This window comes from Papilio machaon, chromosome 1 (assembly GCF_912999745.1).
Source record: "Papilio machaon chromosome 1, ilPapMach1.1, whole genome shotgun sequence".
NCBI classification, from domain to species: Eukaryota; Metazoa; Arthropoda; class Insecta; order Lepidoptera; family Papilionidae; genus Papilio; species Papilio machaon.
This window is the reverse complement of record NC_059986.1, coordinates 496266-518084: the sequence shown is the minus strand read 5'-3', so window position 1 is coordinate 518084 and position 21819 is coordinate 496266. Positions and strand designations below refer to the sequence as shown.

The 21819-nt window shown below is 34.8% G+C and overlaps 2 protein-coding genes across 2 annotated transcripts; both read left to right on the top strand.

Annotated features, from left to right (window-relative positions):
- Positions 1–677: 677 nt before the first annotated feature.
- On the top strand, positions 678–6909 carry LOC106712794 (sodium/potassium-transporting ATPase subunit beta-2). The gene is made up of 7 exons (XM_014505437.2): positions 678–817; positions 4765–4815; positions 5256–5375; positions 5461–5639; positions 5778–5864; positions 6006–6234; positions 6806–6909. The coding sequence occupies exons 1-7, from the start codon at positions 754–756 to the stop codon at positions 6907–6909; spliced, it is 834 nt and encodes a 277-aa protein (XP_014360923.2). The 5' UTR covers positions 678–753.
- A 1434-nt stretch (positions 6910–8343) lies between these two features.
- On the top strand, positions 8344–21554 carry LOC106712769 (lysosome-associated membrane glycoprotein 1-like). Its single transcript, XM_014505410.2, has 6 exons — positions 8344–8539; positions 8736–9155; positions 17608–17817; positions 19095–19286; positions 20637–20775; positions 21037–21554. Exons 1-6 carry the CDS (start codon positions 8482–8484, stop codon positions 21038–21040), a joined length of 1023 nt encoding a protein of 340 aa, XP_014360896.2. The 5' UTR covers positions 8344–8481; the 3' UTR covers positions 21041–21554.
- Positions 21555–21819: the final 265 nt, after the last annotated feature.

Below are 21819 nucleotides of genomic sequence, written 5' to 3'. Positions count from 1 at the left end.
TGTGTAAAAACACTTACAGTATGATTATTGTTTTTGGTGAATAATATAGCTGTGTTTTGTGTACTGTGACATTGGTGAAATGTTAGCTTAGTATCTGTGAGGCGCCAGAACGGCGACGTCACAGGCGCCAGCCCGTCGTCGTTGTCTGCGGAACCTCCATTATACCATGTCTATTTATTTGAAAATATATGTTTTAAATCACCACAAAATTTAATTACTTAAGTAGAAACAGTATGCTGTGATTCAACAAAAATTGACATCAGAGAAAATTCTACATGTTTTTTCTACGTCAATGAATTTACCAAAACGATAAGAGATTTATTCTGAAATTATCGTTATTTACATCTTCATAATTAAGTCGATATTTTTTTTTATTTGTATAGATATAGGGGATCACGACCCCGTGTCATCAATAACAATCTTTAATTTTCTTTTAAAATGGATTTTCTATTAAACTTCGAATTAGTTATTTAAATTAGTCAGGACAGTTGAGCTATATATATACTAATCTATATATTTAGTTAAGTAATAATTAAAACTATAAAACAATATAATTACTTTAACATCATATAAAGCCTTCAATGTAAAACGACAGTGATTTTACGATGTTTTGTGATCTCAATTCCCTGTCGGGAGAGGCGTTCCGGCATCGCGGCAGTCGCCGTCGACACTTCAGCGCGTCACCAGGGGACCGGGAACCGGGAACTTAGTACTAGGATCCGGGAATAACGAACGAGAGGAATATACTTTAAAATGGGTTTCGAAAAAAGAACCATCAAGATTATTGTGTGCGTTGCTGTATTATTGTTGGTGATTGGTAAGATTTTATTGGATTTCTCGAAGAATTATAGATGTAAAATGTCATCCAAAATTTACCATTTAATATTTGTAAATTAGATGTAATTAAGTATTATGTAATTTATGTTATGATTTAATTTTGTTATTAAAAAAAAAGACATTTTGTTACAAAACCATTAGTGGTATTTTTCGCTTAGTTAAATACTCCGATCAAAATAAGGTTTTTTCTCAGTTTAACAAGAAAAAAAAAAAGTATGTACAAAGTTTTTAAATACTAAAAAAATGTAAAATCTGAGATTGTAAAACTACACAACAAGAACAGTAATTTGCGTCTCGTCTAAAAATTTCTTATCATTTAATCAGTGGTGTTGTTAACATCTTAACATGATGTCATGACCTAAGTCAATGGTCACTTTGGTTATATAACTTTATTCGACCAAATAAATAACACAAATCATTTCTTAATTAATATATCAAAAATGTTATAAATAAGTTTTACTATTTAACGGGTCGTGTCCGAGTTCGAAAGAACCTAATGGCTTTTGCTACGGCGTAGCATCGACACACCGCTACACAGTTGCTAGAAAGCCTTCAACTTAGTTAAGCAAGTCTTTCGTAGGCAAATTTAAATTTTTAAAGTGTATACATTTAGAAAGTGTCGTACTTTTTTGATGTATAGATATTTACATTTGGTTTTACAACGAATAAAGTTGGCGAAAAAACATAGTAAGATTTGGTCTGTGTAAAATTTTAATAAAATATTTAATTAACGAAATTGTTATGGGACCCTTGGGTAATTGTCTGTTGGAACTAGATTTTACACTGTTCTTAGGATGGAGGATGTAAAGAACTTTCAGTCTCTATTTTTTATGGCAATATGGTATGATAAATTGCCTGAAATATTTTATGTCCAGTATGACTTAGGGTCCTTCAAGAAGCGAGCATATATCTTTCTTAAAGGCCGGCAACGCATCTGCAGTTCCTCTAGTGTTGTTGATATCCATGGGCGTCGATGATCAATCAACTTGATGTTCCCGCCGCTCGTTTGCCCCCTTCTTTAGAAAAAAAACTAAAAGTAATGTATCTCTATATTACTAATATTGTAAATGTGAATGTTTAGATTGATTAATCGATGGATGGATGGACGTTTGTTGGAAGGTATCTAAAGTACGGCACAACGGATCTGAAAATTGGCATTTGAAATTTGGCATTAATAGTCTGGAAGAACACATAGGCTACTAATTATGTTTTTTTATTCAGCGCGGACGGAGTCGAGGAAAACCACAGTACTCAATAAATTAATTAAAATCCTAGGACTTATAAAACTAGGATATAGGTGTGAGCTAATAGCTATCGACTATCCATTAGTCAAACAAGTCCATTGTACGCGTTAATCCTTGCCTTTATTGGATCTGCCGGACTGGCCGCGGCAGTGCGATGTTGCCAGGATATTAACACGTTAGCTGCGAGGCCATTTTGGCGGAACTTTCAGCCAGTGCGTTTGAGGTCTGTTCGTGGCAAAGTTGAACTTTTTTCCAGTGCTATTGAGGCCTCTCCTGCCTCACAAAATTATGTTTTCGAAAAACATTTTTAAAAAGTCCAAATTAGACGATATTTGCTTGAAACTTCACTCTTATGAACTTAAATATGTGCATAATATGAATCTAGCTTCGCCTGGAGTTAGGACGTTTCGTTAATGAATAAAGTAAAATTAAAAATTTGTCATCGGTTCTGCCTCAAATCGCACTGAAAGGAAGGTCAATTAATGCCTCGACTAGTGATGGGATTAAAAGAGAGTTGTAGTTACGATAAATGTTTATTGAGTATTAATCACTGAAAATGTTTTTCATTAAAACATGGTAAACAAAAAGATTTGTCACACTGGACACAAAAAGTCACAATTTTTTTAGTTTTCTTAGCAGCTTGCGTGCCATTCAATGTCAATCTTAATTTTTCGTAGCAACCTACGCAGCGCTTTCTTTGACCACCTCTTTGGAACAAATTATCAGCACATCTGCCGATAGGAAATCTTGAAATAAAATATATATTTTAGATCTCTTGTGTGTGTGTGTGTGTGTGTGTGTGTGTGTTTGTGTGTGCGCGTGTGTCTGCGTGTGTGTTTGTGTGTGTGTGTGCGTGGCTTTGTCTGTGCGTGTACTTATCCGTTCATCGATTTTAGGCATATATGGTACAAATTATGCCCTAGCGCGTAGTTATTTTACTATACCTGAAAGGAAAGGAAATTTCCTTTTTTTTTAATTTGAGTTTTGTTGTTTATTTTGGATTTCGTAAGTGTTTTTGCGTTTACTTCTTTTTTTTTTACTCACAAGTGTTGAAAAACATCGTATGAGGGAGCATGATGATTGTTGGTTGCTCGGTTTTCTTGTAGAGGTCGCCTTTGAACAATGCCACCTCGCACGCAATAATCAACTTTGCTACCTAGTAGCATAACATACTAATATATGTCTTGTTTCTTGGTCTCAGCGAATAATCAGCAAAAACATTCAACGTTCTCTGTACAAAAACGATGATCAGCACACAATGGTAAAAATTGCCACTATGGACTAAACTTCGAATGGAACTGTGACTTGCTTAAAATAACAGTGAAGAATAATCCACAACTGAGCACATATTTTAAGGCAACACCCCTGTGCAAAACAAAATAATGATGATAATTGAGTATTGTTAGTGGTGAATGTGCGTGCGTGCGTGCGTGCGAATATTATATTAAGTATAAGACGTATTAATCGTGCTATTTAAGTAGAATTAGTTAATAGTAGCTTGGCTATTAGTGTTGTGTTTCTGGCTCGTCAATACATTCTGTGTCCGATTTATGCACTTTTGGTTCCTCATAGACACAGGCCACCCCCTTAAAATTCAAAGTTGCAGTAATTTAGATTTGTATGGTATAAGTAAAATTTTTACCGAGGTCAACATAGTTTCTCATAACTCCAATAAACATTTTCAAATAAGTCAGATGAGTACTTCATCTGACTTATTTGGTATTATTGGTTTAAAACGTTAAGGATTTTAAAATAAAGTTCTACGCTCAATCTTTAATAAATCCTGCCTAAACGTCCTCGAAACTCGATACGTTATCGAAACTTTCCACAACACTAAGCTAGGATGCGCGGCGCCCGCGCCGCCCGCGCTTCGTGCAGTGCGGCCATGAGGCCTACAAATTTTGAGATAGATTGGACCTCAATCCGCACTAGGCGTAATTAATTTCTTTTCAGTGCGTTTGGGGCCTGTAGGACCTCATTTTTATCTAATTACGCCATTGGGCTAGATATCGCAAGAGAAACATTTCTATATATTTGACTTTGTCGTACTCATAGAAATACTGATCTAGTAGCCTCCCGCACAGAGCGAAACAACCCGATTTTGACTGCCGCACCAGCGAGAAGTCACGCTTTGGGCCTGTTCTGCCTCAATCCGCAGTTAACGTGTTAATGGGCTAATGCACTTACTGTGTCGGACATTGACGGCAAATATTACATTGCAAATAAAGACCTTTTACACAGAATAATATGTAAAAAGATTTGAAATCTTAATTACATTTCAAGCCTCCAAAAACACGATGCTTATTTAAAAATAATAACTAATAAATAATATAACTTTTAACGAGTTTAATTTATATTTGAATTCTATAACCTTTAGTACACTTTTCTACACGAACCCGTTATGATTAGTTTGTGCCAGTGGGTCATTTAACAGCTAGGTTTACAGCTCGAAACCTATTCCGTGTTTCGACTGCAGTGGCACATGTTGACACACGTTGTCTGAGTATTTTCAAAGGGAACGTGCGAGATGACTATACATATGTGAACACAGAGTAACGTGGAGTAAACACTGTGTTCCATTTTTCTTTCGTTTTCTTAACTTTTGCGTCACGCTTCTCTTCGGTTTCGGTTCGTTTCCGAGGCTGTGTGTTAAAGGCCTATAACTAAAAGATTAATTTTGCAGGGGCAATAATCGGCTTGGTACTTGGACTTGTTCTGCCGTACAGATACGTTGGTAAGTCATCACTAAGCTAAAGATAACTGAGTATATTTAATTAAAAACTTATTCGTATTTTTGAAACGAAAAGCTGCGAGCGAATAAAGTTAAACAAAACAGTTTTACGTTCACACGTAAATTTATGTGCTGTCATACGAATTTAACGACCAATATTGAAGGGTGTGTTGGTGTCGATCGCAAACTTTTTTAACGACACAAACGACATAAAATTTTGACGTTATCCGAAAACTGTTACCTCGCTGGCATCTTCCGTACTCTTTTAAATCTCGCCGTTTTCTATTTTACTTCTCGCTTCCTACTTTTTCGCTACGAAGACTTAGGGATGTTGTCTATAGTCTTCGTAGCGGTAGATGGTGATAGGTAGAGATAATCGCTTAACATTGGGTGTCGCTTACGTTATCTCCTTTTCTACTATAAACAATATTGCCGATGTGCAGAACTGGAGGTATGGCCTCGATCAGATGAGTACAACCGGGAGCAGCCGCTCATACAGTTCCGCGTCAACGACCCCGGCAGCTGGCACCCCTGGTACAATCGCATCAATGACTTCCTACGCGGTGAGCAATTCTTGTGCACAATGCTTTCTGCTATGAAACACAGATACGAAATATCATCCTGTAAACTAACATTTAATTTGAGCAGCATACGAGACGAACGTGCCGGAAGAGCCGCCTCGTGCGCCCTGCTCGACGCTGCGGCACGACCAGCGCGTGCCCAGCCCTAACTGTGAGCGCGCGCTGACTGTTTGGGCGCCCTGCATCGCTGACAATTTCTACGGCTACCGCGATGGCACGCCCTGCGTCTTCCTCAGACTGTCGCATGTAAGTTTAGTAAAGTAAAATCATTTTTGGTTACAATGCGCGACTTTATTTAAAACAAAAAAGGGGGAAGAAAACGAAATCTGGTAATAAGAACTTATTTTGTCTTTATAAAAATGTGAAGAATCTTTTCTACCTTAGATCCACTACTGGGTACCGGAGCCGTACAACGTGTCGCTGCCGCTGGCCCTGCCACCTGACATGCCTAACAACATCAAGCAGATGATGGTCAGTAAACATTAATTACTAAGAGATGCGACGTATTGGAAACTTGAATCAATACAGCGACAATAATGCTGTAGTTTCCATTTGAAAACCTTATCGTTAATTCCAGTATTTCAATATTAGCTGCCTGTGTGATGTTTTCAGATGCAACGCCCTGCGCACGTATACGGTGACTACGTGTGGGTGTCGTGCGGCGGCGAGTTCAGCTCCGATCAGGAGAATGTGGGCCCGCTGCAGTACATACCCGCGGGCCTGCCACCCGGCTTCCCCACCGCGCGTCTGCACACCGCCGACCGCATCCCTCGCGCCGCACGCGCGCAACCCGATCCACTGCCCGGACCACTCATCGCGCTGCTCTTTGAGAACCCACGACGTAATCAAACTATTATTCAACCTAATCGATTTACATTTGATTAGATATTATTAAATACGAGTGCACAAATTCTATTCACCGGATTGATCGCAAATAGCCGCGACAAAAAGAAAAAGAGACGGTATTGGTTGATGTGCCACAAAAATTATATTTATAATAAAAAGAGGAAGATAGCGTGTCTATTTAAGGATGATTAGTTTCACAACTCACTAGAGATGGGTTAAGTAAAATCGGTTATGCATTTTTTGATTTTCGATGGTCGTTCTCAAAGAACTTGCAATTATTTTATTACTTTCCGAAATAAATTCAAAAAGTAATAAAATAACTAATTTTAGTACACCTAAGTTGTACTTGTTCGATTAATTTTATTACAAGACCGATTATCGATAGTTCGGAGTTGTTCGTTATACACGTACGGACCGACACTATGACAACCGTCTAATAAGTATAATATTAATCCTCATACAAAATTAATTCGATACTCTATAGGCGTCAGTTGTCAAACTAACCATCCTTAAATACTTATTATTGTAAATAATCATATTACATTTTCTTATTTTATTTAAATCAGGTGGTGTTTTGATCAATGTGGAGTGCAGGATCTGGACCCGGGACATCCTGTACGACCGCTCCAGCCGTGTGGGCCGCGCGCGCTTCGAGATATACGTCGAATAAATACTTAATCAACGTTCTTGATAAGACGCAATTTGTTACAAAGTTGTACAATATTTTATGGTTTCTATTAGTCATTTGAATCCAGTAATTGACAACATTTTAATAATCGTTACTTTACAATTTAAGAACAAAATCTATGAAAAAGGGAGATAGTTAGTTTTTATAACGTTACGCGGTTAAAATTGAATGATCAGTGTTACCCTTTAAAGAAATGTTTTGTTTCAAATCTAACTGAACCCCTAATTATTAAGGTTACTCGAAATTGAATTATAAAGTTATAAGTAATTATGTAAGCTTAAATAAACTTACTATTACGTATAATATCGGTTATTAAGGTAATGCAAAACAGTTTTGTATTTGCTTGGTAGTGTTTTTATTAAGTGAGAAAGTATCTCTTGTTATAATATTGAAAAATGCATTAATTCAAATAATCATTTGAAAAATTAAGTGCTATTTGGTCATTATTAAATTTGTCAAAGAACGTTAAGATAAATTAAAGATAAAGACGTTGTTTAAGATATATTTAAATTTTTGAAAGAAATTATTACATATTAAGGTATGTAATTGTTTAAATATTAAGATACTTTACGTAAATGTTGGTGTGTTTTTTTAATAAAGATTTAATAAATATAGTGCGTGTTTTAATCATTGATTAATCTATTCATTAATTCACATTCATAATTCATTAAAATAAAAAAAAAACAAACAAAATTTAAAATATGGTTATAATATTATGTTACAAGCCTGACAGACAACCTGACTAGAACGCGTATTATCTATGATGAAGTACAACTTGTATCTCAGTTACATTAAATGGTTAATAATTTTTCATAATTCCTACAGATACCGAAAATAAAGTTTTAGTTTTGCCACAAAATCAAAAAGTAGTGCATTTTCTCAAGATATCTGGGTTAAAAGATAGGGAAGTCCTTTTTCGGCAAACTGTTGTTTTTGTAAGTTATACAGAGATATAATTCTGTTTTTCTATGTCCTTGCAATTCAATATTGCTAGTTGCTAAAATATTTAAAAACTCACCACTCGGTCAAATTTACCGAATGCTTAAAATTATTTGAAGCTATTGCGAGTAACTTCACGAGAGTTGAGTGACTTTTTAATAGTCATTTTTAATTGGTTCCAATTCCAATGCTATCGTCAGTAATAATCAATAGATTACAAAAGCAGTCTTAAATGATAAAGAATCTAAAATTGAACAATATTTTTTTAATCACACATATTAAGAATATTTGATCAATAACCTAGGACCATTCATAATGTTCACAAAATTTACGCATTTCAAAAATGTTAAAAGATCCAAGAAAATGATAAATTTAATAGACTTAGGGTGACTATTTAAAGTTACCGTTTTAGTAGGATTTAATTTTATTTGATTGCAACACTGGTCAGCTGTCGAATCGAAAAATCAAGAAACGAAATTGACATTTCTCATTCAGCCGAAAGCATCGGATTCAATTAAAATCTGTATTTGCTCTTCACTTTTGAAATAGTTCTTGAATATTCTTTGTTTCTAACGTTTTATCCTTGAAAAGTGTTTTTAAGTTCTTTTGTGAAAAATGGGTTATCTGAAAGTGTATATTTTCTTAGCGGTAACTTGCAGTTCTGTAATAATAGGTAAGTGACTCTCGACATGTCATGTTGCAAGTTCTTTGTTACTTTTATCGTGTTACGTATTTCGAGTCGCGTTGTTTTTGCGTTTTCTGCAATTGCTAACAGCTATGATCGGAGCGTATTCAATGACGAAATTTCAAATTCATTGTTTTACACTATCGAATTCCAATAAGATCAAGTTTTCCCATTTTTCTCGCAGGTCAAGGAGGCATAACGACAAAGAAACCTGATTTAATTGACCTACCGGCGAGCGTAGTACCTTTAAAAAGTATATCCGATGCCGCCCCCTCAGTCGATGTGATAGGGCCGTCACACGAGCCTCAGCAATCGTCGAGCTCGCAACCTGACACCACAACGGCATCGACTACGAGCACAACCAGCTCTATCACAACAACTTCCACCCCTGCGCCCACAACTACAACAGAACCAGCTCCAAATACCACCACAGTGCCAACCACCACTGTGACTCCTGCCCCAGAGCCGAAGCCGACACCAGCTCCGGGACCGCTCCCACGGCCCACTCAGGGCACCTGGTTCTACACAGACCAAAGCACAAATGTAACATGCATTCTTGTGCAGTTTGCTGCTCAGCTCAATATTACATACCCCAAGAATAACAGTAAGTAACTTTTTTTTAAATAACTTTATGAAAACATAGTTGTGTTTATAACTAAATACAAATTCTACAAAAATTATATTATGTTGAACATGTAATGGTCCTTACATGGTAATTTATATTTATTTAAAAAACAATTTTATTAGTTTTTCCCTTCATTTTACTAGATTTCACTATAAGCTCGGTGTCTGAAGAAATGTGTGTCTGTGTCTGAAGACTGATATGTTGCATAGACTATTTACTAAGTTTTTTTTTAAATTCCGAATGGATGAAATTGCGGTCCATAGTTAGTATATATATTAGTTGTATGTAGTCCAATATATGTGTTGCAATCAAATAACAATGAAACAATATGACATTGAGCAGCTGTACAAAAGATAACCTTGAAAGCGTTCAGTTTTACAAATTTACTGAAATGTAACAATTCAGCGACTGAAAGTATGTTGAATAAATCTGAAAGAATTTTTTTAAACAAACTGTCGCCCGACTCCTTAATCACGGGATTATAAACAAATTTATATTGTAACCTGTGTTCTTCTAGTCTATGTTCTACATTTATGCCATATTTCATCAAGATTTATTGTGCCGTTCCGGAGATATCTTCAATCAAACATCCATCCATATAAACTTTCACATTATAGTATTAGTAAGAAGTTAGATTAAATTGAAAAAGAATTTAAATGGTCTTACAAAATCTATATATAACAGAAAGTTGTGTTAGTTACACTATTTATAACTCAAGATTGGTCGAACTGATTTAGCTGAAAATTGATGAGGAGGTAGCTTAGAACTTGGAGACGGACATAGGAACTTTTTTATCATGTGTTTTTTTTATCACGCGCAGACAGAGTCGCGAGTAAAAGCTTATTTCTTATAATTTTTGCATTTTTCTTTGATGTTTCATAACATAAGTGCAACACTATTATTATAACTAAATTTATTCATCAAGTCCTAATTAATTTCTTCTGCTTACTGCCGGTTTGACAGTGTGAAAGTATTTAAAAAACTAATAAATGAGTCCATTCAGCTGCTTTTTTTTTAAGTTATGTGATTACAAGTAGTTGCACTCAACTTTTTCTGTGCGGGATTAAACTCTAGTAATAAATATAGTCTATTCAATATAAACAAACAAACAATGAAATCTTTTTTCATTATAATATTTGTATAGACAAATATTTGCATAATAATAGTATTGGAATAGTTCTAGTAATATTGTAATCACATAAAAACTCATAATCAGACATTAAATACAATTGATGAGCTACAAATCAATTCTAAATATTACACACTAGCTTTTACCCGCGACTCCGTCCGCGTGGAATAAAAAAAAAATGCACACAAGATAAAAAAGTTCCTATGTCCGTCTCCTAGTTCTAAGCTACCTCCCCATCAATTTTCAGCTAAATCAGTTTGACCGATCTTGAGTTATAAATATAGTAACTAACACGACTTTCTTTTATATATATAGATATACACTATAATGCATAATAACTTTTGTAAAATTTACTATTGATGTAATAATATAGAACCATCAAACATTGCCTTCATAAGGATATACACAAGTTGTAGAAAGAAGATGAAAGACTGATTACTAGAGTGTTATTTTGATTGTTATTAATCCCAAGATTTTTTTTTAATTTTGCTTAATTTTGACTTCATGAAATTTTGAATTTGGTTATTGGGATGAAAAGAGGGTATTCCTACATATGTCTAAAAGTTTGGATGTACCTAAGTATTACGTAATTCATGTCTATGTTACAAAGAAGGTATAATGATAAGAATTGTTGCGAAAAAACAGTCATTGTTTTTTTTACATTTTAAATTGATCGGACGATGACCACGTGACTCGACGTAGACTTGCTTGTGCTGTAATTTTTTTGTTCATAGATGTGACTTCCTCCAGTTAGCTCCCTCTAGTCTAGCTGTCGATTCTTGGATTACGAAGTGTTGAAGTCGTATAAATTGATTGGCAACAGACAATACGGACAGACTCAATCAATAACTGTTATAACTGTGCCCCGCGGTTTCACTCGTAAAAGCATTTTGTTCTATTCTTTGAAGCTAATAGTTACTTTTGTGCAGTATATTTTATGTCAACTCTGGTAATATGTAGTGGTTGTTTGCTGTTGTGAAAAGTAAAAATGCATAATAGAAGTATTTAAGGCTCGTACAGACTGAACTGGAATGGTACAGCTCGGGTCCGCCGGATGCGTTCAATTCACGAACCAGTTTGCAGGACAATCGAAGTTAAACGGCAATTGGCACACGATGTTGATTATCTTCAGGTCTATTTTGACCCCAACTGTGTCTTCAGGTCATAACGAGGAACTTGTCTGTACTTGTCATCGCTAGCCAATTCTGACTGTCAAATATTTAAATGCCCGTTATCAGAATTTCCTCTGGTCTTCAAATCCAACAGAAAGACAAGTGCTCATTATACGGGAATTTAATATAAGTGCGCTTATTGAACTTTATTTATTTTGCGGATAAATTGAGGTTCATATTTGTTCTTAAAATAATCAATAATGTACGCCAATTAAGAAAAAAAAAACTTGTGCCAAAAACAGTTCAATGATCTTTTTAAATTTGTTTTTTATAATATGTACTTATATTAATTGTATATTTTCTGAAATTCAAACTAAATGGATTCCGTTTAACCTCGACCATGGCTTATCTCTTTTTATATCTATGTACTCATTTATCAGTAACGGTTATTTTTATGTCCTTATATTCTATATGTACATATAGCATATAGCAAACATACATATGTATGTTTGCTCATATATTCTGTAATTTGTGCGTATTGTTATACTCGTCGTTGGTACATACGGGCACTGTAATGCACAATCCCATGTATTCCTATTGCTTCTCCTGCAGTATTATCGTTGAATTCTATCCTATCTAATGTTGAAAATTTCTCTTGTATATAGTTTTAATTTTTCTGGATGGTGATAGCTTCCATGTTTTCAATGATCATCTCATTTTGTGTCTGTTTTTAAATTTATGACGTGACATAAAATACTAATCTTATAATCTTAACAATATAAATTATAGAAGCATAAATAGTTTGGTAAACATATTGTAATAAGGTGTCGCAAACTGACGACGCGTTGAACAACACGCTAATGTAAGTGAAGCGACGTGACAACAGCGTGACACGCTTTTAACTCGGGCACAATTTTCTTGTCCAAACACGCTTGTACACCACGTAGAACAAAGGTATTTTGAACAAAAAAAAAGGAATATTCTAGCTATAGTAATTTCAGCTCTTGAAATTCTAACTACCATTGTAAATGATTCTTTTTAGGGTTTTCAACTTTTAACTAGTAGACTCGATCATCCAGTGACATGTTTTACCCATTCTGACCAGAACACATCGATGTCTTACTCGTAGTCCGATACATCATACAAACCCAAAAAGTGGCAACCCTAGCACTAATCACGAAATTAGTTCATCCCTTCCCATTATCATCATCATTCCATTATGGTAGTGATGATGATGATCTTCCTTCCGTACGTAGTATGGTGAAGTAATCTTATCGTATCTTGGTCTTCTAATCTTACCTTACTTAATATTATAAATGATGTTTAGATGGATGGATGTTTGAAGATATCTCCGGAACGGCTGAACAGATCTTGATGAAATTTGGCATAGATGTAGAACATATTCTGGAAGAACACATAGGCTACTTATTAAGTTTTTTTTTTAATTCCGCGCCGACGATTTCGCGGTCGAAAGCTAGTCTTCTATAAAGAACTAAAGTAAATTATTATTAATACAATGAAAGTGCCTTCATCGCCTTTACTTAGTTACCATAAGGCTTTGTTATTTATTTAATCCGATTATGAAATAACTACAAGTATTATGTAGCTCTTTCGACTGGAATTTTGTTACTCCGTTTATTATTTTGAATAGGGTCAACTATTCAATTGTATTTCCATATAAGGCTTCATATTGTGTTTATTAAATGAAATATAGTTTGTTATACAGGTGTAATTTCCTCATTTACTGCGGCTGCGACTCTCACTGCGCAGAATTTAAAAAACTTAATAAGTTGCCTATGTGTTCTTCCAGACTATGTTCTATATTTATACCAAATTTCATTGAGATACATGCAGCCGTTCTGATACCTTTAAACAAACATCTATTCATACATCTATCTAAATGTTCGCATTTATAATATTAGTAAGATTATCAAGATTTGTATACTACTGGGGTTATATTAAAGACGAAATTGCTTGTGTGAATTCGTAACAAGCTTTTTATTTTATTATTTTAGTGCACACGGTAATTGATACAATGCATAAAAATTTAAATACAGTGTGCAGCGGCCAGAGGTTCTATGTTGGACTTAAAATTGGTTATTGTAGTCAAATGTTTCAAGCCTAGACTGACCAATATAGGGAAATATATTCTGTCTAACCGGCGCCAACACAATAGGCCTCATTGCAGTAACCATTGTGCGGTTATTCTTAAGGCTGTCACCACTTGGGGCTTTATAAGAAGTCTCCGGGTTTGCATGGTGCATATTCGGGCTACTGGTTCGGATCAAAGTCGGTAGTGTGAAACAAATCGTCGTCCGTAAAGGGTGAACGTTGTTCTCGTCATCAAGTCAAGGATTTAAGGGTAGAAAAATGGCCATTAGTCTATGTTTTTTTTTCTGCTACCAGTGTTCGGATATAATGTTGGCAGTCCTAGATATGCCTGTCTATTTCACAACAATAGTTTAGTTTGTGCCACGTGACAACTCCGCCAGCGCCACCACAATGCCCTGCCTTGTTTTTTATCAACAATTGAATGCTGTTCATAAAGTCTTCATAGAACTCCCTTATTATAGATTCCTAATGTGAACAAAAAAGGACGGTTATTTTTCAACGATAACATTGATTATAATTGTGTTGCTGGTTTAAATTTAATACATGTTTTGGTTGAACAGTTGTCAAGTGTTTCAGAAACCGGACTTTAGGTTTGTTATCTGTGGTTTACTCATGGATTAGGTTTTGCAACCTAGTTGCTGCGAAGAGATTGCCGTTCCTTCTTTATATGTATTCACCACTTGAATAAATTTCTCTTTGAACATTGGATTTATCTGTTTCCGAAATCTGACTTTTTATATAACAAACTAGCTTTTACCCGCGATTCCGTCCGCGCGGAATAAAAAATAGAAAACGGGGTAAAAATTATCCTATGTCCGTTTCCTGGTTCTAAGCTACCTGCCCACCAATTTTCAGTCAAATCGATTCAGCTGTTCTTGAGTTATAAATAGTGTAACTAACACGACTTTCTTTTATAATATACTAGCTTTTTCCCGCGACTCCGTCCGCGCGATGTAAAAAAAAAATAATAGAAAACGGGGTAAAAATTATCCTATGTCCGTTTCCTGGTTCTAAGCTACCTGCCCACCAATTTTCAGTCAAATCGATTCAGCCGTTCTTGAGTTATAAATAGTGTAACTAACACGACTTTCTTTTATATATATAAAGATAACAAAATTTATCGAAGCAACTGTGTCTATAATACACTCCAGTAAACCGATTCTCCCGCATTTAATCTCGTAAAGTAAATCTTCTTACCGACCGAAACTAATTAACTTATTAGTAATATATCCGGATCTTGCTTAAGTAGTTGTTATGGTGGTCCTATGATCCAATATATATAGAAAAATAAATTCAACATGACTTTTTTCATCACAATGATTATTTTACTCTGTCATATGATTAATTTATCAAAGTTAAAGGTGTACAACAAGGTTTCAATGTAGTTTTTTTTTGTTTTGGTTTTATATTGAAACTAGCTGTAGCTCGCGACTCCGTCCGTGCGGAATTAAAAAGAAAAACTTAGTAAGTAACCTATGTGTTCTTCCAGACTATGTTCTACATCTGTGCCTAATTTCATTAAGATCTGTTGAGCCGTTCCGAAGATACCTTCAAACAAACGTTCATCCATCCATCTAAACATTCGCATCTTTATCTCAATGACTTATACTCGAAAATATTATGATGACCTTATTAAATTGTGAAATGCTTAAATTTTCATCTGATTTTCTACGCAGTGATTAAGAACATTTTGCACTGGAAAAAATTGTGACAGTTGTCATGCTCCAGTAGCGCATTTTTTTGTTCCTTTTTTGTTCCTTTCAGTATCGTTACTGTGTCACTCGAATATTGCTTGACTCGCTTGATAAATGTAGTTGTAATTATAAATAGCAGCTAGCTAGTACTTAGGTATTTCAAACAATGTATTTTTACATAATTACGAGTATGACTAATATAACGGAAGACCTCTATTGTTTGAATTTATAAAATATTTTTGCAGTAGAAGTACAAATATTAATATATTATTAGGATATAGATAAACAAGGATATGCAATTTTAAAGCCTTTATAATCTTACTTCTTACTAATTTTATAAATGCGAATGTTTGCATGTTTGTTTGAAGGTATCTTCGGAACGGCTTAACGGATCTTGATGAAATTTGGCACAGATGTAGAACATAGTCTGAAAGAACACATAGGCTACTTATTAAGTTTTTTTTTTCAATTCAACGCGGATGGAGCCGTGAGCGACAGCTAGTCTAGTATAATATTAAGTTCTGATATGTGACCTCTCGTGTTTGTATGTTCTACGTATGTATGGCGTGCTGGATCATCCCGCGATAAGGCGGCCTGTATTATTGCCGTGATACATTCGAGGACGTTTCTTTCCTAATCATGAAATGTCAATTAAAATTACGTCAAAAACTTGGTCAGTAACAGACATAGTTTGCTGCATATTAAATCCTAAATGAGAAATCAAACCTGCGCTTAAAGGTGGGTATAGAATAGAGCGTTTACTTGTAACAAAACAACGAGCCGCTCTATGATATGTTGTTGTGTATTTTCACGAATCAGACGTGCTTTGGAAACTATGCTTTTAACTGTATCATATCATTCGTTAAAACGTTACATTACATAGAAATGCTTGTGAGAATGCTCTAGTGTATATATTCACCTTAATATGCGTCATTTAACGAATGGGACCTAGAAAAGTATATATTATTATAGTACATTTTTAGAAAGATTAAGGAAAGTATTGTGACTTATGTCGATTTAAAATAAATTTGTAATGAATTGTGGATGTTCGTGCGAATGAGTGGATTTCTCAGTATTACTCATCATTGAACTCACCTGGCTGTATTTTGACTGCACTAACGGTGATCCGGACAGGAAAATTTATCGAATTACTTGTTTTACTTTCCTCGAGTAACGGATTCGTGTTTTATTTAGGTCAATTTCTATTACTTTTAATAACTTAATGATCCTTCGTAATAATAATGAAAATAATGATTGAATGAAGTTTGTATTAAAGTACAGTATCGTAAATACACAGGCACAAAGTAGTCTCAGATGCGCCACATGTGTGATAAGATAGGGGCCAAGCGATGTTGTATTGTGCACACAGACACATAAAGTAAACAAATTCTATCTATATTAAAGTCTGTTAGAAATCATACTTAATGCATTGAATAATTCTGTGTATTGATATAATAGCGTGTATATAAAATTCTAATAATCAATTATAGTAAAGTAAGTGACAACATTAAGTAAATGTGTAAAAAAAACATTACAACATTGTTTATCGTAAACAATATTATAGTGTTATAATGCTTATTGTACGGATAAGCAGTTGGAAAGGAAAATCTTAGGATTATGTTTTAAAACTATTACCAATTGTAGTAAAAATATGTACCCCTGTGATAATACAAGACTTATTGACTAGTTAACTTTGTTAATCAAAAACTAGAAGACCTCTTGCCATATAGCGATTTTAACAATTTAAAAAAAATCATAGTTTTCCTCGATTTAATTATAACATTTTTTTTTCTGTATGCATACAAAGGGGGCGGCTTCGCAAACCCAGCAGAAGTGACGCATAAGTCACAGCTTTGTGTCACTACAGACCGTGTAATACGATACTAATGTTCAGATTATACGATACAAAATTTTCTGTTATTATTATTACTAGTTTCATTGTTTAATTTGCATCAATTTAATGTATTTTAGATAGCCGGATAATATCTGTTACTTAAACAAAATGGCTCACTAAAGATCACGAACGTACGTGAGTTGAGGACCGTTTGGCGACGGTTCCGTGTTTGATGTAATGACATATTTTTTCGATTCTGCGAAATTGTTTCATTGAACCAAAACATTGATAACAATGATGTGCTTATCGTAACATAAGTCAAGGCATAATTTAAATAATGCATGAGATGAAGTGATCTATGTCACTTAGCAAAGGGCATGACCATATGATACGTACATATGTATGTTCTCTGAAAATACTTATATAGTCAAGCAGATCCCATTAATTTACATAAAAACTGCTATTTATAGAAATATTGAAGCTATTAAAGATTAGAGATCATCTAATAAAGTCTATAAAATGTTCCAATGAAGATCGGTTTCAATTGCAGCGTCATCCCTGGGCTACGCTCTCCTCAATGTGCCAGCGAACGCGTCCGTGGTGGACGGTAACTGCAACACGACATCGCAGCAGCTAACCCTGGCCTGGGCGGACGGCAACCACACCCTCACCATGCACTTCCTCGCCAACGACACCACCAAGACGTACCTCCTCAACAGTCTTAACATCACCATCTCACCGGAGATACTCGTCAACTCTTGTAAGTTAATTTTCTTAAGAACCAATGCCACAAATCTGTGAAAAAATATTTTGTATGTATTGATAGTAGTAACTGTTACAATATACTTGTTTTGTTTAGATCTCCTTAAAACCTGTTGTATAAAAACTTTCTAATGAACTCGTTATGGCTAATATGTATCCACATATCGGATACGTCTGATATAGTATCGGAGATTACTCCCTTTTCTAAATGTTCATCATCATCAGCTCACTATACGTCCCCACCGAGGGGCTCGGAGCCTACCCTAAGTTAGGTCACTAGGCCATAGTCAACCACGTTGGCCAAGTGCGGGTTGACTTCACACATATCTTTTGAATTTCTTCTCAGATATGTGCAGGTTGCATCACGATGTTTTCCTTCACCGTAAGAACGTCGGATAAATGTATACATATGTAAATTGAAAGTTGAAAAACACATTGGTACATGGCGGCATTCGAACCCAGGACCTGCAGATTGCAAGTCAAGTGCTTAACCCCTGAGCCACCGACTTGTTGACCGACTAAATGTTCCCCAATTCTTATTACATGTTGCAAATTGAGTACATCACTTATCGTAATTGTTTCTTACTCGTGTGCAAATTATGTTAAAAAATAATAAATGAGTGTAAATGAAAGAAAAAAAAAAACAGTTTTGACTTGTGACAATTCAAGTAACCGATGTGATACGATCGTAAAACTTGCGAATAACATTTCTGTTTCCATAACGACACGATGTCTTATCACCTTTAATTAGTATTATTTATCATACAATTAATTTTTTAATTAAGTCGTTTTTTAATATAATTTTAAATATGTTATTTAAAATTATTTCATTGCTAACGGGACATTACTGTTTTTTTATATCAAAAGGTGGCAAACGAGCAAACGGTCACCTGGATTCGCCTAAATAGCGAGACGACCGTTGCCCATAGACATCCGCAAATGCAGATGCGTTGCCTACCTTTAATCAAAGGAGAAGAGGACGCACAGAAAGAGGATATTTCCCCTGCCTATGCGTCCCCTCTTTCGCCAAATCCAATTCCCCTTCCCATCCTTTCGTTATAAGAAAAGGGTGTGAAGGGGAAGAGGACTAAAATTAGGCCTCCGGCACCATTACGTTTGATTGTTTTAATGCTTGTTAGGGTTTATTTAGTGGTCAATTAATGTTTCCGAATGCTGCAGTTAAAGGCGGAGAGATTGAATACTAGGGCCTAGTTTCATATATTGGTTAGAATATAAAACTAGGTATATATTTTATCTGTATGTACTGTGGGGTAGCGCTGTCCCGCCGTGTGGAGGTGTGGCACGGCGCTGAGTGGGCGATGCCTCTGAACACGTCGTACCGGTGCGCGGCTGACACTCAGCTCAACCTCACCGCGGAGGTGACCAGCGTCGCCGCAACTCTCACACTGTCTCAGCTCCAGGAGGAGGCTTTCCGCACGCAACATAACAACAACAGTTTTAGCTCAGGTTAGTTATATATATTTAATACTAGCTGTCACCGTTCTCCGTTTGCACGGAATTAAAAACTTAATTAGTAGCCTATGTGTTCTTCCAGGCTATGTTCTACATCTACAGCCGTTCTGGCGATACCTTCGAACAAACATCCATTCATCCAAAAATTCCCGTTTATGTACCCACCCTCCTTTCGATATCCCAGGAACCTTATCAGTCGCACTCGAGGATAGCCCTTGAAAAGGTTTTAGTCAAGTCCATTTCCCACAAACTAAACATTAGATGTTAATATAAATGAAAATAAAATGTATTATTTTAAACAGTTTATATAAATCATTGCAATAAGCTACTTCTTGAGCATAAAATCTGAAAAACTGTTTAAACATTTAAATGTGCCCCGGCCTTGCCTTGTGCCCGGCGCTGGGGGCCGGCAGTCGGGGCGACGCCCGGTCAAGGCAATGTCGACTCTTAAAACATTTCGCCCCTTGTTCAATATCTGTTATCTCACAGTTGAAACAAATTGAAATTATTTCATTTAAACTACTCAAATGTATTTAAATATGTTTATTTTACTATTACTTTCTGTATTTGCGATATAAATTGTTTCCCATCTTGTATATGTATAGTGTAGTTTCGTTAAAAATGGTCGTGATATCTTAGTTAAGATTAGGTAATGCTTTTTTTATTTTAGACAAACGTCAAAGTTTAATAATTGAAAGCATATTTCCGTTGCCAATTTTTTTTATTTATCACTTTCAGGGTTTTACCTAATGTGACATTTTGCCAAAATTTTACTACTTCCTCGTCGTGATTTAACAAGCAAGTAATCGTGACTCGATAGTTTTCCCCCCGATATGATAAGTTTTATAAAATTTTAATATTCACTCTCTTAAATATGGATTATGTATTAAAAATAATTATTGAATTTATACATGATGGCTTTTGCCTGCGACTTTGTCTGCATAGAATTAAAAAAAGGTGAAAAGCATTTCATATCTAATTCGAGTCTTTGCCAAATAAATCTAATATATCTTTGCCAAATTTCAATAAGATGGATTAGTAATTACGTAAATCAACTTATCCCATTGGAACCGGACACATTTTCGGGATCGAAGATAACCTAAATGTTCTTTTAGATTACGTTTTAAATCTGTGCCAAATTTCATCGAGATCCGTTGAGTCGTTTCTGAAATACCTTCAAACAAACATCCATCTATCCATCTTTCAAAGTATTCGATACTTGTTTAATAACTTATTTCTTAGTACATTCTGATATAATTTTGTACAGTGCCGCTAATTCTGGCGAGTTCATTTTCATATAGTAAAGTGTCATGGAATGTGTTAACACGTAACATTGTGTGTCAGCGCGCGAGTGCGGCTCGCCGGACTTGCCGGACGCGGTGCCTATTGCGGTGGGCTGCGCACTCGGCGGACTCGTAGTCGTAGTCCTCATCGCCTACCTCGAGGGTCGCCGTCGCTCCGCCGCACGCGGATACCTCTCTATGTGAGTTATACAATACTCATAGTATGAGTCACACTCATTAACATTAAATTAAAACTCGATAACAATACTCAACATAAATTAGATTAAGTAATACTCAATTTTAACCATGTGAGTTACACTCTATAATTATTCTCTACCCATATGAGTTGAACTCAGTAACTTGACTCACAGTTTTCTTGTTCATAAAATACTAAACATTTATACACTGTTTTATTTTGATGTTTGTTAAATTAAATGAAACCTTGTTATAATTTGTTTCAGGTAAAAGTTGATGACAAATCGTAACGTAGTAAATAAAACAAATATAGATAAAAAAATAAATATATAATATAATTCGTTGCATCGCATTCACGACACGCGACATTGTGCGGGTGTTGCCATCATCAATACATTTGCTCAAAATTAAATTGAACATCGGTAGTGTTAACTAAAAATGTGGACATTTCAGCTTTTACTGAACTTAACTTATTGCTATATACAAATTGTTTTAACTCTAGAATATAGTAAAAAAAATCTAGAACTGTTTGGGGACTAAAAAAATGGCAATTAAGTTGATTTCTAGAGTTTAAATAATTATGTATTCTAGTAAAAAAAATATTCTGCTTTTTGTAATCTTGTCCATGTTAATTAGAAATTACTACATCTTTGTCTTTCCAACTAAGTTTTGTCATTTTTGTTAAAAAAAAGCTAAATTAATTTTGTTTGATTTTTTTTGTACTTTTTATATCTGTCGAAGTCAAAAACGCCGGCGAGTTGCAACAACGAAGTCAATACAATTTTTTTATTTTAATATTTTTTTATAAATGGCAAAATTTTATACGATTAAATATGTCAGATTTATAAAAAATAAGTGTATGATTTTTTTTATTCTATGATATTTTTAAATTTAATTAAATGGAATTTATTTTTTTTATTATTACTTTCCTGTGAAAATATAATTTTTCCAATTTTTTTTTTCATTTCAATTTTTTTTATTTTTTGAGAATATTCTCGCTGGCTGAATTAAATTATCGTCTTTACCTTTTCTTATTTTCTTGCAAAATA

What these genes read in the sequence shown, in the direction of transcription:
- LOC106712794 (XM_014505437.2), top strand. Translation starts at nt 754, where the DNA reads ATGGGTTTCGAAAAAAGAACCATCAAGATTATTGTGTGCGTTGCTGTA. An exon ending in TGTATTATTGTTGGTGATTG is followed by an intron (nt 818 to 4,764) that starts GTAAGATTTTAT and finishes TTAATTTTGCAG; the next exon opens with GGGCAATAATCGGCTTGGTA. An exon ending in TCTTCCTCAGACTGTCGCAT is followed by an intron (nt 5,640 to 5,777) that starts GTAAGTTTAGTA and finishes TTTCTACCTTAG; the next exon opens with ATCCACTACTGGGTACCGGA.
- LOC106712769 (XM_014505410.2), top strand. Translation starts at nt 8,482, where the DNA reads ATGGGTTATCTGAAAGTGTATATTTTCTTAGCGGTAACTTGCAGTTCT. An exon ending in TTGCAGTTCTGTAATAATAG is followed by an intron (nt 8,540 to 8,735) that starts GTAAGTGACTCT and finishes TTTTTCTCGCAG; the next exon opens with GTCAAGGAGGCATAACGACA. An exon ending in TACATACCCCAAGAATAACA is followed by an intron (nt 9,156 to 17,607) that starts GTAAGTAACTTT and finishes TTTCAATTGCAG; the next exon opens with CGTCATCCCTGGGCTACGCT.